This window comes from Loxodonta africana, chromosome 2 (assembly GCF_030014295.1).
Source record: "Loxodonta africana isolate mLoxAfr1 chromosome 2, mLoxAfr1.hap2, whole genome shotgun sequence".
Classification (NCBI taxonomy): Eukaryota; Metazoa; Chordata; class Mammalia; order Proboscidea; family Elephantidae; genus Loxodonta; species Loxodonta africana.
Window position 1 is genome coordinate 45,032,879 of NC_087343.1, and position 20,395 is coordinate 45,053,273.

General features: G+C 38.4%; 1 protein-coding gene across 1 annotated transcript in view; it reads right to left on the reverse strand.

Moving 5' to 3' along the window:
• Positions 1-2,657: 2,657 nt before the first annotated feature.
• The window catches only part of C9 (complement C9), a gene marked incomplete at its 5' end in the record, with an annotated part of 51,338 nt that continues 33,600 nt past the window's right edge, over positions 2,658-20,395 (reverse strand). Inside the window, 4 exons of the mRNA XM_023545636.2 lie at positions 2,658-3,183; positions 15,824-16,002; positions 17,659-17,784; positions 19,393-19,633. Of these exons, the coding sequence (XP_023401404.1) occupies positions 2,956-3,183; positions 15,824-16,002; positions 17,659-17,784; positions 19,393-19,633 (774 nt within the window). The remainder of the gene's footprint in view (positions 3,184-15,823; positions 16,003-17,658; positions 17,785-19,392; positions 19,634-20,395) is intronic.

Genomic DNA, 20,395 nt, shown 5'->3' on the forward strand with positions numbered 1-20,395 from the left:
AAAGAATGGCCTTTGGTAGTTTGAACCCACCCAGAGGCACCTTGGAAGAAAGGCCTGGTGATTTGCTTCCAAAAGCTCACAGCCTTGAAAACGCTATGAAGCGCGATTCTACTTCGAACACATTGGGTCAGTATGAGTCGGAATCAACGTGATGGCAAGTGGTTTGCTGGTACAAAGAATCTGTAATTGCTTTTCTTAGAAAAGGGTTCTAAAGCTAGAAGACTTTTCTGAATCATGTATATATGACATGGTGGCTCAAACATACCAATGATTGCAAGGATGGCACGGGACTGGGCAATGTTTCATTCTGTTATATGTAAGGTTGCCATGAGATGGAGCCCATTCAATGGCAAATAACAACAATAAAATGTATATGTATTTAACATTTGTTAAAGGAGCCCTGGTGGTGTAATGGTTAAGTGCTCGGCTGCTAAACAAAGGGTCAGTGGTTGGAACCCACCAGTTGCTCTGAAAAGACCTGGAGATCTTCATAAAGATTAAAAAAAAAAACAAAACCCGTTGCCGTCCAGTGGATTCCAACTCATAGCGGTCCTACAGGACAGAGTAGAACTGCCCCATAGGGTTTCCAAGGAGCGCCCAGTGGATTCCAACTGTGGATCTTTTGGTTAGCAGTGGTAGTACTACACCACTACACCACAAGGGTTTCCTTTGTGAAGATTACAGCCTGGGAAATACTATGGGGCAGTTGTACTCTGTCCTATAGGGTCACTCTGAGTCCGAATTAACTTGACAGCACATAACAACAACAGCATTTGTTAATTCTGGATGGTGAGTGCCTGGATGTTTGTTGTATTTCTTTAATTTTTTTTTTTTTTTTAACTTTTATTAAGCTTCAAGTGAACGTTTACAAATCCAATCAGTCTGTCACATATAAGTTTACATACATCTCACTCCCTACTCCCACTTGCTCTCCCCCTCTTGAGTCAGCCCTTTCAGTCTCTCCTTTCGTGACAATTTTGCCGGCTTCTCTCTCTCTCTATCCTCCCATCCCCCCTCCAGACAAGAGTTGCCGACACAATCTCAAGTGTCCACCTGATATAATTAGCTCATTCTTCATCAGCGTCTCTCTCCCACCCGCTGACCAGTCCCTTTCATGTCTGATGAGTTGTCTTCGGTGATGGTTCCTGTCCTCTGCCAACAGAAGGTCTGGGGACCATGGCTGCCGGGATTCCTCTAGTCTCAGTCAGACCATTAAGTTTGGTCTTTTTATGAGAATTTGGGGTCTGTATCCCACTGATCTCCTGCTCCCTCAGGGGTCCTCTGCTGTGCTCCCTGTCAGGGCAGTCATCGATTGTGGCCGGGCACCAACTAGTTCTTCTGGTCTCAGGATGATGTAGGTCTCTGGTTCACGTGGCCCTTTCTGTCTCTTGGGCTCTTAGTTGTCGTGTGGCCTTGGTGTTCTTCATTTTCCTTTGCTCTAGGTGGGTTGAGACCAATTGAGGCATCTTAGATGGCCGCTTGTTAGCATTTAAGACCCCAGACGCCACATTTCAAAGTGGGATGCAGAATGATTTCATAATAGAATTATTTTGCCAATTGACTTAGAAGTCCCCTCAAACCATGTTCCCCAGACCCCCAGCCCTGCTCCGCTGACCTTTGAAGCATTCATTTTATCCTGGAAACTTCTTTGCTTTTGGTGCAGTCCAATCGAGCTGACCTTCCATGTATTGAGTGTTGTCTTTCCCTTCACCTAAAGCAGTTCTTATCTACTGATTAATCAATAAAAAACCCTCTCCCACCCTCCCTCCCTCCTCACCTCGTAACCACAAAAGTATGTGTTCTTCTCAGGTTTACTATTACTCAAGATCTTATAATAGTGGTCTTATACAATATTTGTCCTTTTGCCTCTGACTAATTTCACTCAGCATAATGCCTTCCAGGTTCCTCCATGTTATGAAATGTTTCACAGATTCGTCACTGTTCTTTATCGATGCGTAGTATTCCATTGTGTGAATATACCACAATTTATTTACCCATTCATCCGTTGATGGACACCTTGGTTGCTTCCAACTTTTTGCTATTGTAAACAGAGCTGCAATAAACATGGGTGTGCATATATCTGTTTGTATGAAGGCTCTTGTATCTCTAGGGTATATTCCCAGGAGTGGGCTTTCTGGGTTGTATGGTAGTTCTATTTCTAACTGTTTAAGATAACGCCAGATAGATTTCCAAAGTGGTTGTACCATTTTACATTCCCACCGACAGTGTATGAGAGTTCCAATCTCTCCGCAGCCTCTCCAACATTTATTATTTTGTGTTTTTTGGATTAATGCCAGCCTTGCTGGTGTGAGATGGAATCTCATCGTAGTTTTAATTTGCATTTCTCTAATGGCTAATGATCGGGAGCATTTTCTCATGTATCTGTTGGCTGCCTGAATATCTTCTTTAGTGAAATGTGTGTTCATATCCTTTGCCCACTTTTTGATTGGGTTGTTTGTCTTTTTGTGGTTGAGTTTTGACAGAATCATGTAGATTTTAGAGATCAGGTGCTGGTCGGAGATGTCATAGCTGAAAATTCTTTCCCAGTCTGTAGGTGGTCTTTTTACTCTTTTGGTGAAGTCTTTAGATGAGCATAGGTGTTTGATTTTTAGGAGCTCCCAGTTTGTATTTCTTTAACTTTTTATGTAAACATTTTCATCATTTACAAGTAATACAATCATCACAACTTATTATTTGTTTATAAAAATATATAATATTATTTGTTTATAGTTCTGTTTAAATATATAGAGATAGAAGATGTTAAAACTGCATGCTAAATAGTGCATAAAGGCTGGTTTGTCCATTTTCACTATTTACTCTTTATTGTGTTTACATGGATAATTTAGGAGTTTAATAAAATTATTTCAAGAACTGATTTTCAAATTATATAGCCCAAAGTGTAGTTTTTTTTGTTTTTTTTTTTTACTTAATAATATCAAGTACATTTTTCTTACCTTAAAGAATTTTATGTTTCCTATTTTCACAGGCAAGTCCTTCAAATGAAATTGGGCAGGTACACAAACATTGTCCATCCAACAGTATCACAGTACCTCCATTTTGGCATGGGTGGCATTTTCTTACACTGAATTCATTGACATAGTCTTCAATGGCGCGTTCCAAATTTTGTTTCTTTAGGTGTGCATCTTTTATTTTCACTGGAACCAGATTATATATAGGAGACAGCTGCAAGAAAGAAAATGTTTGATTTTAGGTCTTTGTCTATTAATGAAGTTGTAGGATATTCTTTCCTCAATGATTTCTTCATTGACTCAGTAAAGGTTTATTGAATGCTTATTATTGCTGGATATGATATTAATTTAAAAGACTATACGAGTGATCAAAGCCAGCCATAATCTCTGCCATTATAGAGATCACATTATGGAGGTAAGGTGACTGATATTAACAAGAGAATCACAGAAATAAATTTAAAATGGAAATTATGATAGGTGTTAGAAAGGACAGGTTATACATATTTTTGTAAATAATATTTTATTGTATTTTAGGTGGAAGTGTACGCAGCAAAACAGCTTTCTATTCAACAATTTCTACGCGTATTGTTCAGTAACATTGGTTACGTTCTTCACATTGCATCGGCATTCTCACCATTTCCGTTCTAGTTGTTCCACTGCCGCCTAACTAGTCTCATAGGCTCCCGACCTTCTCATCTATGATTTAGAGTATTTGTTGACCATTTGAGATTATATGTGTTTTGAACAATAGGGGGATTAAAAATTTTGGCAGAGTAGTTTATTGACATACTATTTGTGAATTTTTCGTACTGCATTTCCCTGCCCCCTCTTCCAGAAGGTAGCCAGATGATTGCTGTCTCTTGCCTAGAAGAAGGTTTGTGTGCAAGGCCAAGTCCAGAATGCCCCTGCAGGCAAAAAGCAAGCATTTATGAGAAATTTCTGCTTGGAGGATGGAGGGTAATGATGGACTAAATAATGCAAAGTAACCCTTTCTCTGAATGCAGTTAAAAAAGCTGAACAAATAAAGCCAAAATTAGAAATCTTCTTGAAGGTTCTAGAGAACTGACAAGGTGAAAAAGAATTGTTGGGCTAAAGTGTAGGAGAAGGTGGAAATCCAAAGAGGTGAACCCAGTATTTGGAGCCCATTAATTGAGACATAGGATCCTGGTGGTACAATGGTTAGAGAACTTGGCTGTTAACCTAAAGGTTAGTGGTTCTAACCCACCAGCTGCTCTGCAGAAGAAAGATGCAGCAGTTTGCTCCTGTAATGGTTTAAAGCTTTGGAAATCCTATGGGGCAGTTATACCCTGTCCTACAGGGTTGCAATGAGTCAGAATTGACTTGATGGTAATGGGTTTGGGTTTTTTTTTAATGTTTACATAAACAAGGGGATAAGAGACACACATATGAAAATATGTGGAACACAGTTAAAGAAGTACTTAAAGGAAAATTTATAGCAGTAAATGCCTATATTCAACAAAAACAAATCTCTGAAATCAATAACCACAGCTTCCAGTTTAAGAAACTAGAGACAGAAGGGAAAAAAAATTAGGCACAAAACAGAAGGAAGGAAATAATAAAGGTAAAAAACAGAAATCATTAAAGTCAAAAAGAGAAATCTTAACCATCGATATCTATGATGGTTAAGATTGTGTATCAACTTGACTGGGCCATGATTCTCAGTGTTTTGGTGTTGTATAATGTTGTGATCACTTCTATGTTGAGATATGATATATGATCACCCCCATGATGGGACCTGCTGTGAATAGCCAGTCAGTTGAAAGGGAGTTTCCTTGGGCGTGTGGCCTGCATCGAGGATCAGTGGACATTCTGGCAAGGCTCAGGGGCTTTTTGTTCATGTTAGATCCTGCAGCTGGCTCCTGTTCATCTGACCTCCAGCTCTTGGGACTTGAGTTAGCAGATTACCTATTGTCTTGTCTGTTGATCTTGGGATTCATCACTCATCACAGTCTGTGAGCAAGAGCCTTGCTCTCTGACCTGCTAATCTTGAGTTCACCAGCTCCTGTGGCTCCATGAATCAGGAGAAGCCTCTTTCCTGACCCATGGACTTGGGACCTTCCAGTCTCTACTACCACATGAGCCATTTCCTTGATAGAAATCTCTATATATACACTTTACCGGTTTTGCATAGGCATAAGTGAGCTGAAATGAACTAGAATTAGCCATTTTGAATCAGACAATTATATGGTCTACTATGACAGGAATGACATATTGAAGAAGAATGGCATCATGTTCACTGTCAAAAAGAACATTCAAGATCTATCCCCAAAGTACAACCCTGTTGGTGATAGAATAATATCCCTAGGCCTACAAGGTAGACCTGTTGATATGACTATTATTCAGATTTATGCATCAACCACTAACGCCAAAGATGAGGAAATTGAAGATTTTTTGTCTGAAATTGATCAAACATGCAATCAAGATGCATTGATAATTACTGGTGATCGGAATGTGAAAGATGGAGATGAAGAAGAAGGATCAGTAGTTTGAAAATACGACCTTGGTGATAGAAACAATGCTGGAGATCACATGATAGAATTTTGCAAGACCAACGACTTCTTCATTGCAAATACCTTTTTTCAACAACATAAACATCAACTATATACATGTGTACCTCACTGGGTGGAAAACACAGGAATCAAATCGACTACATCTGTGAAATGAGATGATAGAAAAACTCAGTATCATCTGTTAGGACAAGGCCAGAGGTCAAGTGCAGACCATCAGTTGCTCATATGCAAGTTCAAGGTGAAGCTGAAGAAAATTAAAATATCTCCTCCAGAACAAAAATACAACCTTGAGTATGTTGTCGTTAGGTGTTGTCAAGTCAGTCCTGACTCATATTAACCCTATGTACAACAGAATGAAACACTGTCCGGTCCTGTGCCATTCACACAATCATTGTTTTGTCTGAGCCCATTGTTGCAGCCATTGTGTCAATCCATCTCATCAAGGTCTTCCTCTTTTTTGCTGACCCTCTACTTTTCCAAGTGTGATGTCCTTCTCCAGGGACTGGTCTCTCCTGATAACCAAAGTATGTGAGACATATTCTCACCATCCTGGCTTCTAAGGAGCATTCTAGCTGTACTTCTCCGAAGACAGATTTGTTTGTTCTTTTGGCAGTCCATGGTATATTCAATATTCTTCACCAACATCATAATTCAAAGGCATCACTTCTTCATTCTTCCTTATTCACTGTCCAGCTTTTTAATGCATAAGAGGAGATTGAAAATATCCAGGCTTGGGTCAGCTGCACCTTAGTCCTCAAAGTGACATGTTTGCTTTTTAACGCTTTAAAGAGGTCTTTGCATAAGATTTGCCCACTGCAATCCTTTGATTTCCTAACTGCTGCTTCCATGGGCATTGACTGTGAATGCAAGTAAAATGAAATTCTTGGTAACTTCAATCATTTCTCTATTTATCTTGATGTTGCTTATTGGTTCAATCGTGAGGATTTTTGTTTTCTTTATGTTGAGGTGTAATCCATACTGAAGGCTGTGCTCTTTGATCTTCATCAGTAAGTGCCTCAGGTCTTCCCTTTCAGCAAACAAGCTGTGTCATCTGCGTATCTCAAGTTGTTAATGAGTCTTACACCAATCCTGATGCCACATTCTTCTTCATATAGTCCAGTTTGTCAAATTATTTGTTTAGCAAACAGAATGAATAAGTGTGGTAAAAGGATACAATCTTGACCCACACCTTTCTTGATTTTAAACCATGCAGTATTCCCTTGCTCTGTTCAAATGACAGCCTCTTAGTCTAAGTACAGGTTCCTCATGAGCACAATTAAGTGTTCTGGTATTCCCATTCTTTGCAGTATTATCCATAATTTGTTATGATCCACACAGTCCAATGCCTTTGCATAGTCAATAAAACACAGGTAAACATCCTTCTGGTATTCTCTGCTTTCAACATGATCTATCTGACATCAACAATGATGTCCCTCACTCCACATGCTCTTTGAATCCAGCTTGGATTTCTGGCAGTTCCCTGTTGATGTACTGCTGCAACCACTTTTGAATGGTCTTCAGCAAAGTTTTACTTATACATCATATTAATGATGTTGTTTGATAATTTTTGCATTCTAATGGATCACTTTTCTTTGGAATGGGCACAAATATGGATCCCTTCCAGTCAGTAGGCCAGTAGCTGTCTTCCAAATTTCTTGGCATAGACAAATGAGCACTTCCAGCACTTCATCCCTTTGTTGAAACATCTCAATCGATATTCTGTCAATTCCTGGAGCCTTGTTTTTCGCCAATACTTCAGTGTAGCTTGGACTTCTTCCTTCAATACTGTTTTAGCCATCTAGTATTGCTGTAACAGAAATACCACAAGTGGATGGCTTTTACAAAGAGAAGTTCTTTCACAGCCTAGTAGGCTAGAAGTCTGAACTCAGGGTGCCAGCTCCAGGGGAAGCCTTTCTCTCTCTGTTAGCTCTGGAGGAAGACCCTTGTCATCTGTCTTCCCTTAGTCTGGGAGTATCTCAGCACAGGAACCTCAGGTCCAAAGGACGTGCTCTGCTCCTGGTGCTGCTTTCTTGGTGGTATGAAGTCCCCATGTCTCTCTGCTAGCTTCTTTTTTTTATATCTCAAAAGAGATGGCCTTAAGACACTCTCTAATCTTATAGATCTCATCAATATAACTGCCATTAATCCATCTCATTACATCATAATGACACAATTTACAACATATAGGGATATCACATCTGATGACAAAATTGTAGACAATCATATGATACTGGGAATCCTGACCTAGCCAATTTGACAGATATTTTGGGGGGACACAATTCAATCTATGACAAATATTATCAGCTCTCGATCATATGCTACCTTCTGAAATGGTTGAAAATTGACCAATTCTTTTCGGTACGGTAACTCTGTGTATTCCTTTCATCTGTTTTTGATGCCTCCTGAACCATTCAATATTTTGCCCATAACAAAAAACTCATTGCTGTTGAGATGATTCCAACTCATAGCGACCCTAGAGGGCAGAGTAGAACTGCCCAATAGGGTTTCCAAGGAGTAGGTGGTGGATTTGAGCTGCTGAACTTTTGGCTATCAGCCAAACTCTTAACCACTGCACCACCAGGACTCCATTTTGCCCATAGAATCTTTCAAAATTGCAATTCGAGGCTTGAATTTTTTCTTCTGTTCTTTCAGCTTGAGAAATGCTGAGTGTGTTCTTCCCTTTTGATTTTCTAACTCCAAGTCTTTGCTCATTTCTTTATAATACTTTGACTTCTCGAGCTACCCTTTGAAATCTTCTCTTCAGCTTTTTTACTTCATCATTACTTCTTTTCACTTTAGCTACTGTATGTTCAAGAACAAGTTTCAGAGTCTCTTCTGACATTCATTTTGGTCTTTCTTGTCTTTTTAATGACCTCTTGCTTTCTTCATACATGATGTCCTTGATGTCATCCCACAACTTGTCTGGTCTTTGGTCTTTAGTGTACAATGGGTCAAATCTATTTTTGAGATGGTCTTCAAATTCATGTGGGATATACTCAAGGTTGTGTTTTGGCTCTTGTGAACTTGTTCTAATTTTCTTCAGATTCAATTTGAACTTGCATATGAATAATTGAAGGTCTGTTCCACAGTCAGCCCCAGCCTTGTTCTGACTGATGATATTGAGCTTTTCCTTAGTTTCTTTTCACAGATGTAGTTGATTTGATTCCTGTGTTTTCTAGCTGGTGAGGTCCGCGTGTACATAGTCCACATTTTTGTTGTTGGAAAAAGGTATTTGCAATGAAGAAGTTGTTGGTCTTGCAAAATCCTATCATATGATCTCTGGCCTTGTTTCTATCACCAAGGCCATATTTTCAAACTGCTAATCCTTCTTGGTTTCCAACTTTAGCATTCCAGTCACCACTAATTATCAATGCATCTTGATGGCATGTTTGATCAATTTCAGACTGCAGAAGTTGGTAAAAATCTTTAATTTCCATATCTTTGGCACTAGTAGTTGGTGCACAAATTTGAATAATAGTTGTATTAACTCGTCTTCCTTGTAGGCCTATGGATGTTATCCTATCACTGACAGGGTTGTACTTCAGGATAGATCTTGAATGTTCTTTTTGACAATGAACTCGATGCCATTCCTCTTCAATTTGTCGTTTCTAGCATAGTAGACCATATGATTGTCTGATTCAATATGACTAATACTAGTCCATTTCAGCTCACTAATGCCTAGCACATCAATGTTTAGTGTTTCATTTCATTTTTGATGACTTCATTTTTCCTAGATTTATACTTCGTACATTCCATATTCTGATTATTAATGGATGTTTGCTGCTGCTTCTTCTTATTTTGAATTGTGTCACATCAGTAAAAGAAGGTTCTAAAAGCTTTACTCCATCCACCTCATTAAGGTCGACTCTACTTTGAGGAGACAGTCCTTCTCCAATATTTTAAGTACTTTCCAATCTGAGGGGCTCATCTCCTGGCACTACATCAGAAAATGTTCTGCCGCTTTACATAAGGTTTTTACTGGCCATTTTTTTCAGCAGTATACTTCCAGGTCCTTCTTCCTAGTCTGTCTTAGTCAGGAGAACTATCTCCACAGGGTTTTAAATGGCTGATTTTTTGGAAGTAGATCAGCAGACCTTTCTTTAGAGGCACCTATGGGTGGACTCCAACCTCCAACCTTTTGGCTGGCAGCCAAGTATGTTTATTGTCTACGCCACTCAGGTACACTAGCTTAACAAACAACCAAAACAAACAAACAAGCAAACAAAAAAACCAAACTCATTGCCATAGAGTTGATCCAACTCATAGCAATCCTACAGGACCGAGTAGAACTGCCCTAGAGGGTTTCCATGGAGTGGCTGGTGGATTTAAATTGCTGAGCTTTAGGTTAGCAGCCGAACTCTTAACTGCTGCGCCACCAGAGCTCCAGCTTGACATAGAGACGGATAAGAGTGGTTGAGTGAAAAAGGAAAAAAAGAACTGAGGATGGAAAATGTAGAGGCATGAATGCACAAATTTCATGCCATAAGGACCCATTTATTTGGAAAAGTGGATCTCAAATCTGACTATATTTTCTAGTGCATTGAGGAAAATGACTGAATTTAATAACGACATGCATACAGGAAAAACTCACCTGATTTTCAAGAGAAACAATTTATTCTTGGAACTGAGTTTATAGTATCTTCCATAAATTTTCATAAAGTGAACATTGTATTGTAGAACATGTGCCTTGGAAGAAAGGCCTGGAGATATACTCCTGAAAGGTCACAGTTCTACTCTGAAAGTGTGGTTCTACTTTGAAATACATGAGGTCGCCCTGAGTCTGAATTAACTCAACAGCAACTGGTTGTTTTTTTCTTTTTTAATTTTATTGTGCTTTAAGTGAAAGTTTACAGTGCAAATTAGTTTCTTATTCAAAAATTTATGCAGAAATTGTTTTGTGACATTGGTTGCAATCCCCTCATTGTGTCAGCACTCTCCCCCTTTCCCTTTCCACCATGGGTTCCCCCTGTCCATTCAGCCAGTTTTCTTGTCCCTTCCTGCCTTCTGTCTTTGCTTTTGGGCAGGTGTTGCTCCTTTGGTTTCCTGTACTTGACTGAACTGAGACACGTGTTCCTCACATGTGCTATTGTTTGTTTTATAGGCTTGTCTACTCTTTGGCTAAAAGGTGGACTTCGGGAGTGGCTTCAGTTCTGAGTTAGCAGGGTGTCCTGGGGCCATACATTTATTCTTTCCCTCCCTCCCTCCCTCCCTCCCTCCCTCCCTCCCTTCTTTCCTTCCTTCCTTCCTCTCTTTCCCTTTCTCCCTCTCTCTCTTTGCCTCCCTCCTTCCCTCCCTCCCTTTCTCTCTCTCTCTTTTTTTTTTAGTAAATAAAACAGTAGGTTACAAAACTTTGTTTCTTGTAATCCCCAAACATAATTTGGAATAAAAAAGATATTTTACAGGAAGCCGATATGCTAGATTATAGCTACACCAAACTCTGTTGCTATGCCTTTTGAGGAATCTTTTTTTTTTTTTTAAATCTCTCAGGCAATATTTAATGAATGTAATTTCTCTCATCTAACACTTTTATAACTAGTTTGTAGCAGTAGCTTTAAGATGAAACAAATGTGCAGCTATTCCGTTGAGATAAAATGTAGAACCATTTGTGTTAACATCCAGGCAAGTTGGAAACAAAATTAATACACTTTAATGAGAGTTGAAGACTATGACAGAAACAAATAGAAAAAAGAGAGCCAGTCTACCTCTCTAGTCTGGAGAAGGGTTGAGAAAAACTCTTAGGCAGGGTCAAAAAATGTCTCAAAAGTGGTTTGGAGGTTGTAAAAGCACACAGACAACGGAAGCATCAAAGCTACAGGGTTCTACTAAATAGAGTGTGGCCATCATTACTTTAGTATGGAAAGTCTGTGTATAAACAAGACTTCTACTTAGAAAATCTCAGTAACATATTCATATGGCTATAGCTTTAGAGTAATATAATTCCCTGGTGTTTCCTCTAAGATAAATTATTTGTAACATAGACACTCAGATAACTGATTTAAGTTAAATTGCTACAGAGGACTAAATATAAACCAGTTAATTTTTCAGCATGGATAGGCAGAGGTTCTACCAATTCTTTAAATAATAAATAGGAAGGCCAATTATTTAAGATCATCCCCAGTACTTGAACATGTCAACTGCGATGGTGGAGTTATTTTGGCTTTTCAGAAAGAAATTCAAGTTGCTTTACCATTCAAAGGAAAGTCAAGGCCAGGTTATCTAAGGTACAGGAATAGAAGGATCATGAAGAAAATATAATTTGGATTAAATGTATTAACAGTGTTCAAAGAGATAAGGATGAAAGATAGAATGCTTCAACTTACCAAAGAATGACATGAAGTGATTTTTAGCGATTATAGATTGTATAATTACCTAATAAAAATAGCTACCAATTTATCAAAGGGCCACTTCTACTAGATTTATGAAACCAAAATAACTAGAGCTCTATTGCAAAGTGAAACTTAACTATATCCCATGTGTCTTCAGGAATTTAAAAGCCATGCAAAGTCAATACAAACCACAGTCTTTGTTGTCTTCTGAATTTTCTCTGTAAGAAGATGAATTTTAAAAATGGTCAATGGTGGGTTAACTATAGCTGTCAATTCCTTAGGTAGAATATTGACCTGAAAAGTCCAAGCATCTGATTTATCAAGAAAGATATATATCTTATACACCAATGTTCATTGCAGCACTATTCACAATAGACAAAAGGTGGAAACAGCCTAGATGCCCATCAACAGATGAATGGATAAGTGGTACATACATACAATGGAATACTGCTCAGCCAGTAGAAGAAATGAAGTCTTGATACCTGCTGCAATATGGATACAGCTGAAAGACATTATACCTTGTGAAGTAAGTCAATCACAAAAGGACAAATATTCTATAACATCACTTATATAAAAAGACAAGAAAAAGTAAATGCATAGAGAACTAAGTTTCCTAGTGGTTACCAGGGACAGGAGGCAGGGGGACAAGGGGGTTAATGGTGGATGGAAATGTATTGATTAAAGGTAGGATTATACAGCTGATTATTGTAATTGCTGTCAAGAAGTTGTACACCAGTAAAAAGCTGAACTGGCAAAAGTTGTATAATAGATATATTTACCACAACCACAACAAAAAGAGTAGCTGCTGAGGCTGTGTATACACAACCAAAAACCTCATGGAATTTGGTTCCTTGGTTTGGAGGTTTAGGGTCATGGCTTCATGGGACATCCCAGTTAATTGGCCTAATAATATATTTAGTGCATCTGTTCTACTTTCTAGTTTGTTGCGCAGTGCCTGGGGCCTTAAAAGCTTGCAAAGCTTGCCATCCAAGGCACAACCAGAAAAATCAAACCAAACAGATTACTGTGGAGTTGATTCTGACTCATAGCAACCCTATAGGAAAAAGTGGAACTGTCCCATAAGGTTTCCAAGGAGCAGCTGGTGGACTTGAACTGCCAACATTTTGGTTAGCAGCCAAGCTCTTAAACACTGTACTGCCAGGGCTCCCCAAGGCACAACAATTGGTCTCTGTTTGCCTAGAGCAACAGAGGAGGAAGTAGTGTCAGGAATAGGAGAAGGATATGTAATGTGTTGGTAATTGCCTCCATGAACAACTACCTCATTTGCCATAAGAGCAGAACTGGATGGTGCTCCGCTACCATTCCTGAACATTACGATCAAAGATTCTGCAGAAGAATCCTGATCTAAAGGGGAATGCAGAACAGAATTTCAAATTCTCATGGATTCTAGACTTCCTGGAGCTGTGGAGGCTGGATCAACCATAAATCAAAAATATCACCTGAAGTCTTCTTAAAACCAAACAATAGTTTAGCTTAACTAGTAAAAAATGTCTGCTTTGAGTCTTATGCTCTTTTAAGAACTGTCTGTATGGGATCATATTGATAACAGTAACTTGAAAGATTAGATAGGAACCTTAGCAGTAGTGAATTTATATTAATGGAGGAGAAAAAACTCAGAAAAGGAGGGTGAGAATGGTTGCACAACTCAAAGAATATCATCAATGTCATTAAATGGTAACTGTAGAATTGGTATATATTTTGCTATGTATATTCTCAACAACAATCCACAAAAAAAACCCAGTGCCATCGAGTTGATTCCGATTCATAGTGACCTTATAGGACAGAGTCGAACTGCCCCATAGAGTTTCCAAGGAGCGCCTGGCGGATTTGAACTGCTGACCCTTTGGTTAGCAGCCGTAGCACTTAACCACTATGCCACCAGGGTTTCCACAACAACAACAGAATTAAAAAAAAAAAAAATTACAAATAAAGATCAGATAATATCAAATGAAAAAAAAGACACCTATGCAGATATTTTAAATGGAATGTCTACTTATCTAAAAATTGGGGGAATAAACAGATGTCCTTAAAAATGGGTTAATCCAGACCTACGCCCAGCCAGCAGGAACATGTCAATAGAGTTGACCGTGGTCTTTGAATAGTTCTGTATTGTTGTTGTTGTGTGCCATCAAGTGTATTCCAACTCATAGTGACCCTATAGGAGAGAGTAGATGTGCCTCATAGGGTTTCCAAGGCTGTAATCTTTAAGAGAGCAGATTGCCAGGTGTTTTCTCTCTTGGAGTCACTGATGAGTTCAGACTGCTGACCTTTTAGTTAGCAGCCAAGTGCTTAACCATTGAGCCACCAGGGGTCCTTTTGAATAGTTCTAGGTGTAGTACATCTTCAGCAGATGCTTTATTTACTTGAGATTAAAATATGTATGTATATATGTATATATATATATATATATATTTATGTATGCTGGACTATTATCAAGACCTCCTCAGAGAACAACCTAACATCTGTACAGTTCAGAACAGTTGAACTTACTATGTAGAGATGAGAAGATAAGCTAATTTAGGTATCTTTCTGCGTGTGAATATCCATCTAAATCACTGATTGTTTCCTTAGTTAAGATATTCCTACATAGATTTATTTCATTGAGTTCAAGATAATGAATCTAAAACAAGATTCAAATTTAACAAAAGAGGAGGGGGATTTTCTGATTTTAATTTCATATACAAACATGCTAATTTGGCCAGCTTTTTCCTCTTCCTTTGTCCTATATTTTGGACAAAATATTTAAAGTCTCATAAGTATGTTTGCATGTCTATGAATAGCCGTATTTCTATAACATAAAGGAAGGATGGATTGAAGTTTCTGTGTTCTAAGGGAGTTCTGAAGACTTTACTTGTTCTTGAAAGACAAAATAGAATGAAGAAACAAAATTCTACACTCACTAGTACTATCAAAAAAGACAACTTGTCTGTAACTCAAGTTAGTTAAATGGAAGTAGGAAGCTCAGAGTAAATTTAGCCTGGGGAAAGAATATTGTGGAAACATACTGGAAAGACTGAAAGACAGAAAAGGATGTGGAAAAAAAATTTTCTATTTCAGGAACAAAAGAAGGAGTAAAGAAAAACATATACCCTTTTCAGTCGAGAGAGAGAGACAGACGAGGCTGGACAACATTGACGTTTGTATCTTTACAATTATAATGCAGTTTTCCCCCTAAGACTAAGCACTAGCCTGTGAATTGCCAAAGGATTTAAAGCTGAAGAGTGTTATCATCAAGATACAAAAAGGAAGGAATTTCCTGAGCATGTGAATTGCTCACCCCTTGTTCTTATTTTCCAGAGACCCATGGACTACCTTTAGAGACCTTACGGACTTCCTTTGTATACCAGATGTACCGGTTGCTGTCTGGCTGATTCCAACTCATGGCAACCCCATGTGTTTCAGAGTAAAACTGCATCCCACAGGGTTTTCATTAGCTGTGCTCTTTTGGAAGTAGATCTCCAGGCCCTTCTTCAGAGGGCCTCAGTGTAGACTAGAACCTCCAAACTTTCGAGAGCATAACGATTTGCACCACCCAGGAACTCCCTCCTTTGCATAAAGACCTTTAATAAACAAGTTTCCCCTGTGTCTGGAGAGGTAGCATGATGGCACGTGAAGGGAGGGGAGAACCAATGGCAGGTGGAAGGGAACTCACAATTCCAGGGTACCGATTTTGTGTCACTCCGTGCTATAGGCTCTATAGGAGCGGCCTTACTAACTCCTCAGTATAAATACTGAACCCTGAGAATCGGATGTTGAAGAAGTCCGAGAATGTCACAGTCTAGTGAGGGACAGGAACTTAGCCTGGGCTGGCCTGACACCACACTCCGCCCTTTTTTCTATGCCACCCTGCTTTCCCGGGGTGAGAAGGGAGTGTATTTGAATGCTCCACCGTCTCCTCCAGATGAAGTTAACTGTTAACTGGGAGGTTTTATAAGAAAATGACATAATTTGTTACTTAGAAATAAACATTCCTTACTTTTTGGTTTATGAGCACTGGAGCATCATTTAGGGAATCAGCCCAGTTTACAAAGTCAGTCACATCAACCGTCTTGGCTCCTTTGAGAAGCTTTTCTTTCAGTTCAAATGCGTATTTTCTGGTTCCTCCTCGTATCAGTGAAATGACGTCATCTATGAGGTCATCACTAGTGATGTTTACTGAGAAAAGGAAATACAAGTGAAGAATTTATAAGCGTGTGGTCAGCCATCAAGATCGTGTTTGATAAACATTTATTGAGCCCCTATGGTATAAAAAAAAAAAAATGGTATAGTCTAGTGTATTTACTGAATTTTAATTATAAACATTGTTTAATTTTTCACACCAAATCTTTAACAACAACAACAGAGCTTGATGGCCATATATATCTAGGCAATTAAAGAATTCAGTCATTACTTTTAAGCTGAAAATGATATGGACACTCCAGATACATTGATAATTCAAAGCCTAACACATATACACGTGTGTGTATGGACAAACACGGCTTTTGGCTGCTCTATACATTTTTTGTTACAGATTTACTTTCATAATTATATTTTGCATAGGCTTGTTAGACATTTGTAAATACTATAACATTATAAAAGAAAGAGCACAAAAAAGAATAAAGCGAAAGGTAAGATTTCTTTTCACCCCAAATCTCTACCCATCTTCCATCAATCCCCCTCTCCAGATTGAACCACTTTTAATAAACTTTTGTGAATCTTTTAGAGTTGGGAATTTTTAGAACTGGGAAGGAATTTCAGGGTGATTTTTGTCTAGCTTTCCCAATTTTTATGGATGAGGAAACTGAGGCTCAGAGAGAGGGAGAGACGAGCCCAAATTTGCACAGGTAATGGCCAAACATAGAAATTATGACATTTGATGGCAGCTTCAGTTTTCTGTTCATTTTGTCAGTGGTTTCCAAATGTGGCCACTTGTTAGCGGTATGTATGTTTTTTTAAAAAATATCAATGCCCGGCCTTCTGCCGCCTCCCCACAAATGCCTTCCTGCTATCAGTTGACTCTTTGAGGATGGATCTCAGGTATTTGTATTTTCAAAAACTACCTCAGGTATTTCTGATTAGAGTGAAATTTGAGAACCACAACACTACCTCATGTTTGTAAATCTGCTAAGGATTAACAACTGAAAGTAATATTTGTATCAAAGTTATTTGTATTTAAGAAAAGGTTATGCACTGATTTAATGCCAAGGATGGATTAGGGATGGCCTGGCAGGTGGGAGGTTAGGTTGGGGAGATGATTTTGGCCTTCTCCTTTGTAGATGGACAGCACTGCTACTAGTCTATTCAGAACCTTCAGAAAAATTAGAGAAAAAAAATGAGACTTTTCCTCAGGATAGTTTTCTATCATTTGCCTTCTACCACTGCGATGATAAATATACAATCTGCAATGATTACAGTGTGAATGGTACCCCCAAGACTTGCATACTGCGTGGTCTGCAACGTAGTGTACTAATGAATGCATGTCCACAGACTGTTGGTGTGTGTAAAAACCAAACCAAACCTATTGCTGTTGAGTTGATTCAGACTAATACTGACCCTATAGGACAGAGCAGAACTGCCCTGTAGGGTTTCCAAGGAGTGGCTTATAGATTTGAACAGCCAACCTTTTGGTTAGCAGTGGAGCTCTTAACCACTGTACTATCAGGGCTTCTTGGTGCTTATAGTGCTATGGAAACCACCATACAGATAAAAGTTTTTCAGGACTTTTAGTTTTATAAATAAAAAAAAGGATAGACAATCCTGAGGGCTGATAATGAGATGGCAGTGCTCATTTATACCCTCTTTTTTTAACCTAAAAAGTTAGGCCATACTTACCAGTTCTACCCTCACCCCTCTTTAAACAATCATTTTTCTTAATTTTTCCCGTGAATTCAGCTCCAACGTTTATGGACAAATCCAGATCAAACCCAAGGCATTTCTGTATATCTTTTAGTTCAACACCTGTTTAATATATTTATTTGAAAATTATTAGATGACATGTACCAACATCATATTCAAATAAATTGCAATTTTGCTATTTTGTAAGAAACTTACTTACTTCGAATTCTAGACATCATTACTGAACTTAAATGCAAGGTCATGTCTGCCCTTCCCTTTTCTTGTATTAGAATTCAGTGGCTTCCTTTTAAATTTATTTTCTTGTCAACTTAATGGCAAAGAAAATACTAAATTTTCCACTTGGTTAAAAGGAATAGAGCTCAGAGTATGATCGTTAAAGTAGAGTTCTTTACCTTCTAATACTATATATAAACCCAAACAACAAACCGGTTGCTCTCGAGTTGATACCTGCTCATGGTGATTCCACGTGTGCAGAGTAGAACTGCAGTCTGTAGGGTTTTTCAAGTTGTGACCTTTTGGAAGCAGATCACCAGGCCTTTCTTCCAAGGTGCCCCTGGGTGGATTTGTACCAACAACCTTTTGATAAGTAGTTGAGCGCTTAGCCTTTTGTGCCACTCAGGGACTCCAGAGGGAGGACAACAATGTCTAATATTTATTGAATGCTCATTATATGCCCAGCATCATTCTAAATATTTGGTATAGATTAACTAATTTAATTCTCACATTGATCTTATAAGGTAGGTATTATTATTATCTTATTTTACTGATGAGGACACAGAATTGCAGAGCAGCTAAGCAACTTACTGATGGTACTCAGCTAGTAACTAGCCAAGTTGCGATTTGAACCCAGAGTTGTCTGGCCTTTAGGCACTTCCGTATATTGACTTCATAATTTGGTCATGGGGTGCACCAACATCTCCTGATCCTCTGGAGATATGCTGGTATCTATCACCTCCTTAAAGACTAATTATAACTAGCCATAGTTACAAAACGCAGCATTAAAAATGATTAATGTAGTCACTTAGCAGCCAGTTTACTCTTAAAGGGCTTAGGTGCAGTCTTTAGGCAAGGATGGTAATTATGTAGCATACAGGCCAATACTATACCCATGGCAGACATTGCTGATCATCCAAGGCTTTCTTTCTTGTGACTTTAAACGTGGCCAGAAACCTACTCAACATGGACCCAATTCAACCACTTCTCAGAATCTCGCATGAGCTAATACTAATTTTCTACCCTTGCTTTAGCAGGTCAGACTCCTATAGTGCTAATATACCGCCAAAAGAAAATTTAGAATAATGTTTCCTTTCCAGTACTGAAGAATATTTTGGAAGACTAGTATAACTGTCAGATATGTAATTGAACCAGTCTACGGATTAAGAAATACATAAATTAAGCCTCTTGTATCTTCTTTCTTTTTTAAATAGTATTTCACTAAAAGTAGCATCACCATACAACAGATACCAAACCACAATATACTTCGGAGTCATTTCTTAGTAATGCTGCTGAACAGTGCGAAACCTAGTCAGTTTGTTCATTATGGAAGTCAATTTGCTGTTAAATAGGGTTGTAGGGGACCTGAGAGTAGGAAGAGAATTCCTTTCTCAAAGGAACACAAAACAGGACTCTTTGTTCTAAAGCTTTTAACCATTGAAAGAAGTTAGGGAAAGGAAAAATGATTGGCCAAAATGCCACTTTTTCTAGGCTTACCTTTTTCCTTCATGGATGCTTTATTCAAAACATATATTAGTTCATAGAGTCCCCCTAGAGACCCAGAGCTACTGTAGTGAGTTCCATAGGTTTCCAAAAATGCGAAATATTCCCCCTTATCATAGTTACTTGGCAGAGATTTTATATCATCCACAAAAGTTGTTGTCAGCATGACACCCCGATTTCTCATCATAAATCTTCCCAGCTGAATCATTCCTTTCACATGCAGAAACATTTTTTCCTTCATTGTAGAGCCAGAGAAAAAGAGAAATAGGAGTTTTATCATCATTGTTTCAAATTTCAAAAAATCACAAAATTTAGAATTTCTAAGGGCAATAAATTTTTTAGCACTGTCTATGAACAACCACTTCAACCCATGAGAATGGCTAAAATTAAACTACTGTCAATACCAAGTGTTGACGAGGATTTGCAGCAACTTGAATGCTCATACATTGCTGGTGGGAGAGTATAACCACACTGGAAAACTGTGAGGCAGTCTTTTATAAAAGTTCAACACACAGCTACCTCATAACCAGCAATTCCACTTCTTTGTATTTTCCAAGATCAAGATCAATAAAATATTGTTCACAAAGAGACCTGTACAAGAATTTCATAGAATCTTTAGTCAGAATAGTTTAAAACTGGAAATGACTCAACAACTCATCAACAGGGGACTCAACAAAAAAATTGTAGTATTTTCATACAAGGAAATACTACCTAGCAATAAAAAGGAACATGCTTCTGATACATAAAACAACATAAATGAATCTCAAAAATGTTATGCTGAGCGAAAAGCCAGCTGCAAAAAAGTATATATATATGATTCCTTTTATATAAGGTCCTAGAACAGACAAAGCTCAGCTATGGTCAGGGAAATCTGATTGGTGGTTGTCACTCACGTCTTGGGGAATTGATTACAAAAAGGCATGAGGGAATTTTCTAGGGTGATGGAGATGTTCTATATTTTGTTTGAGGAGGTGGTTATAAAGGTGTATACAATGAT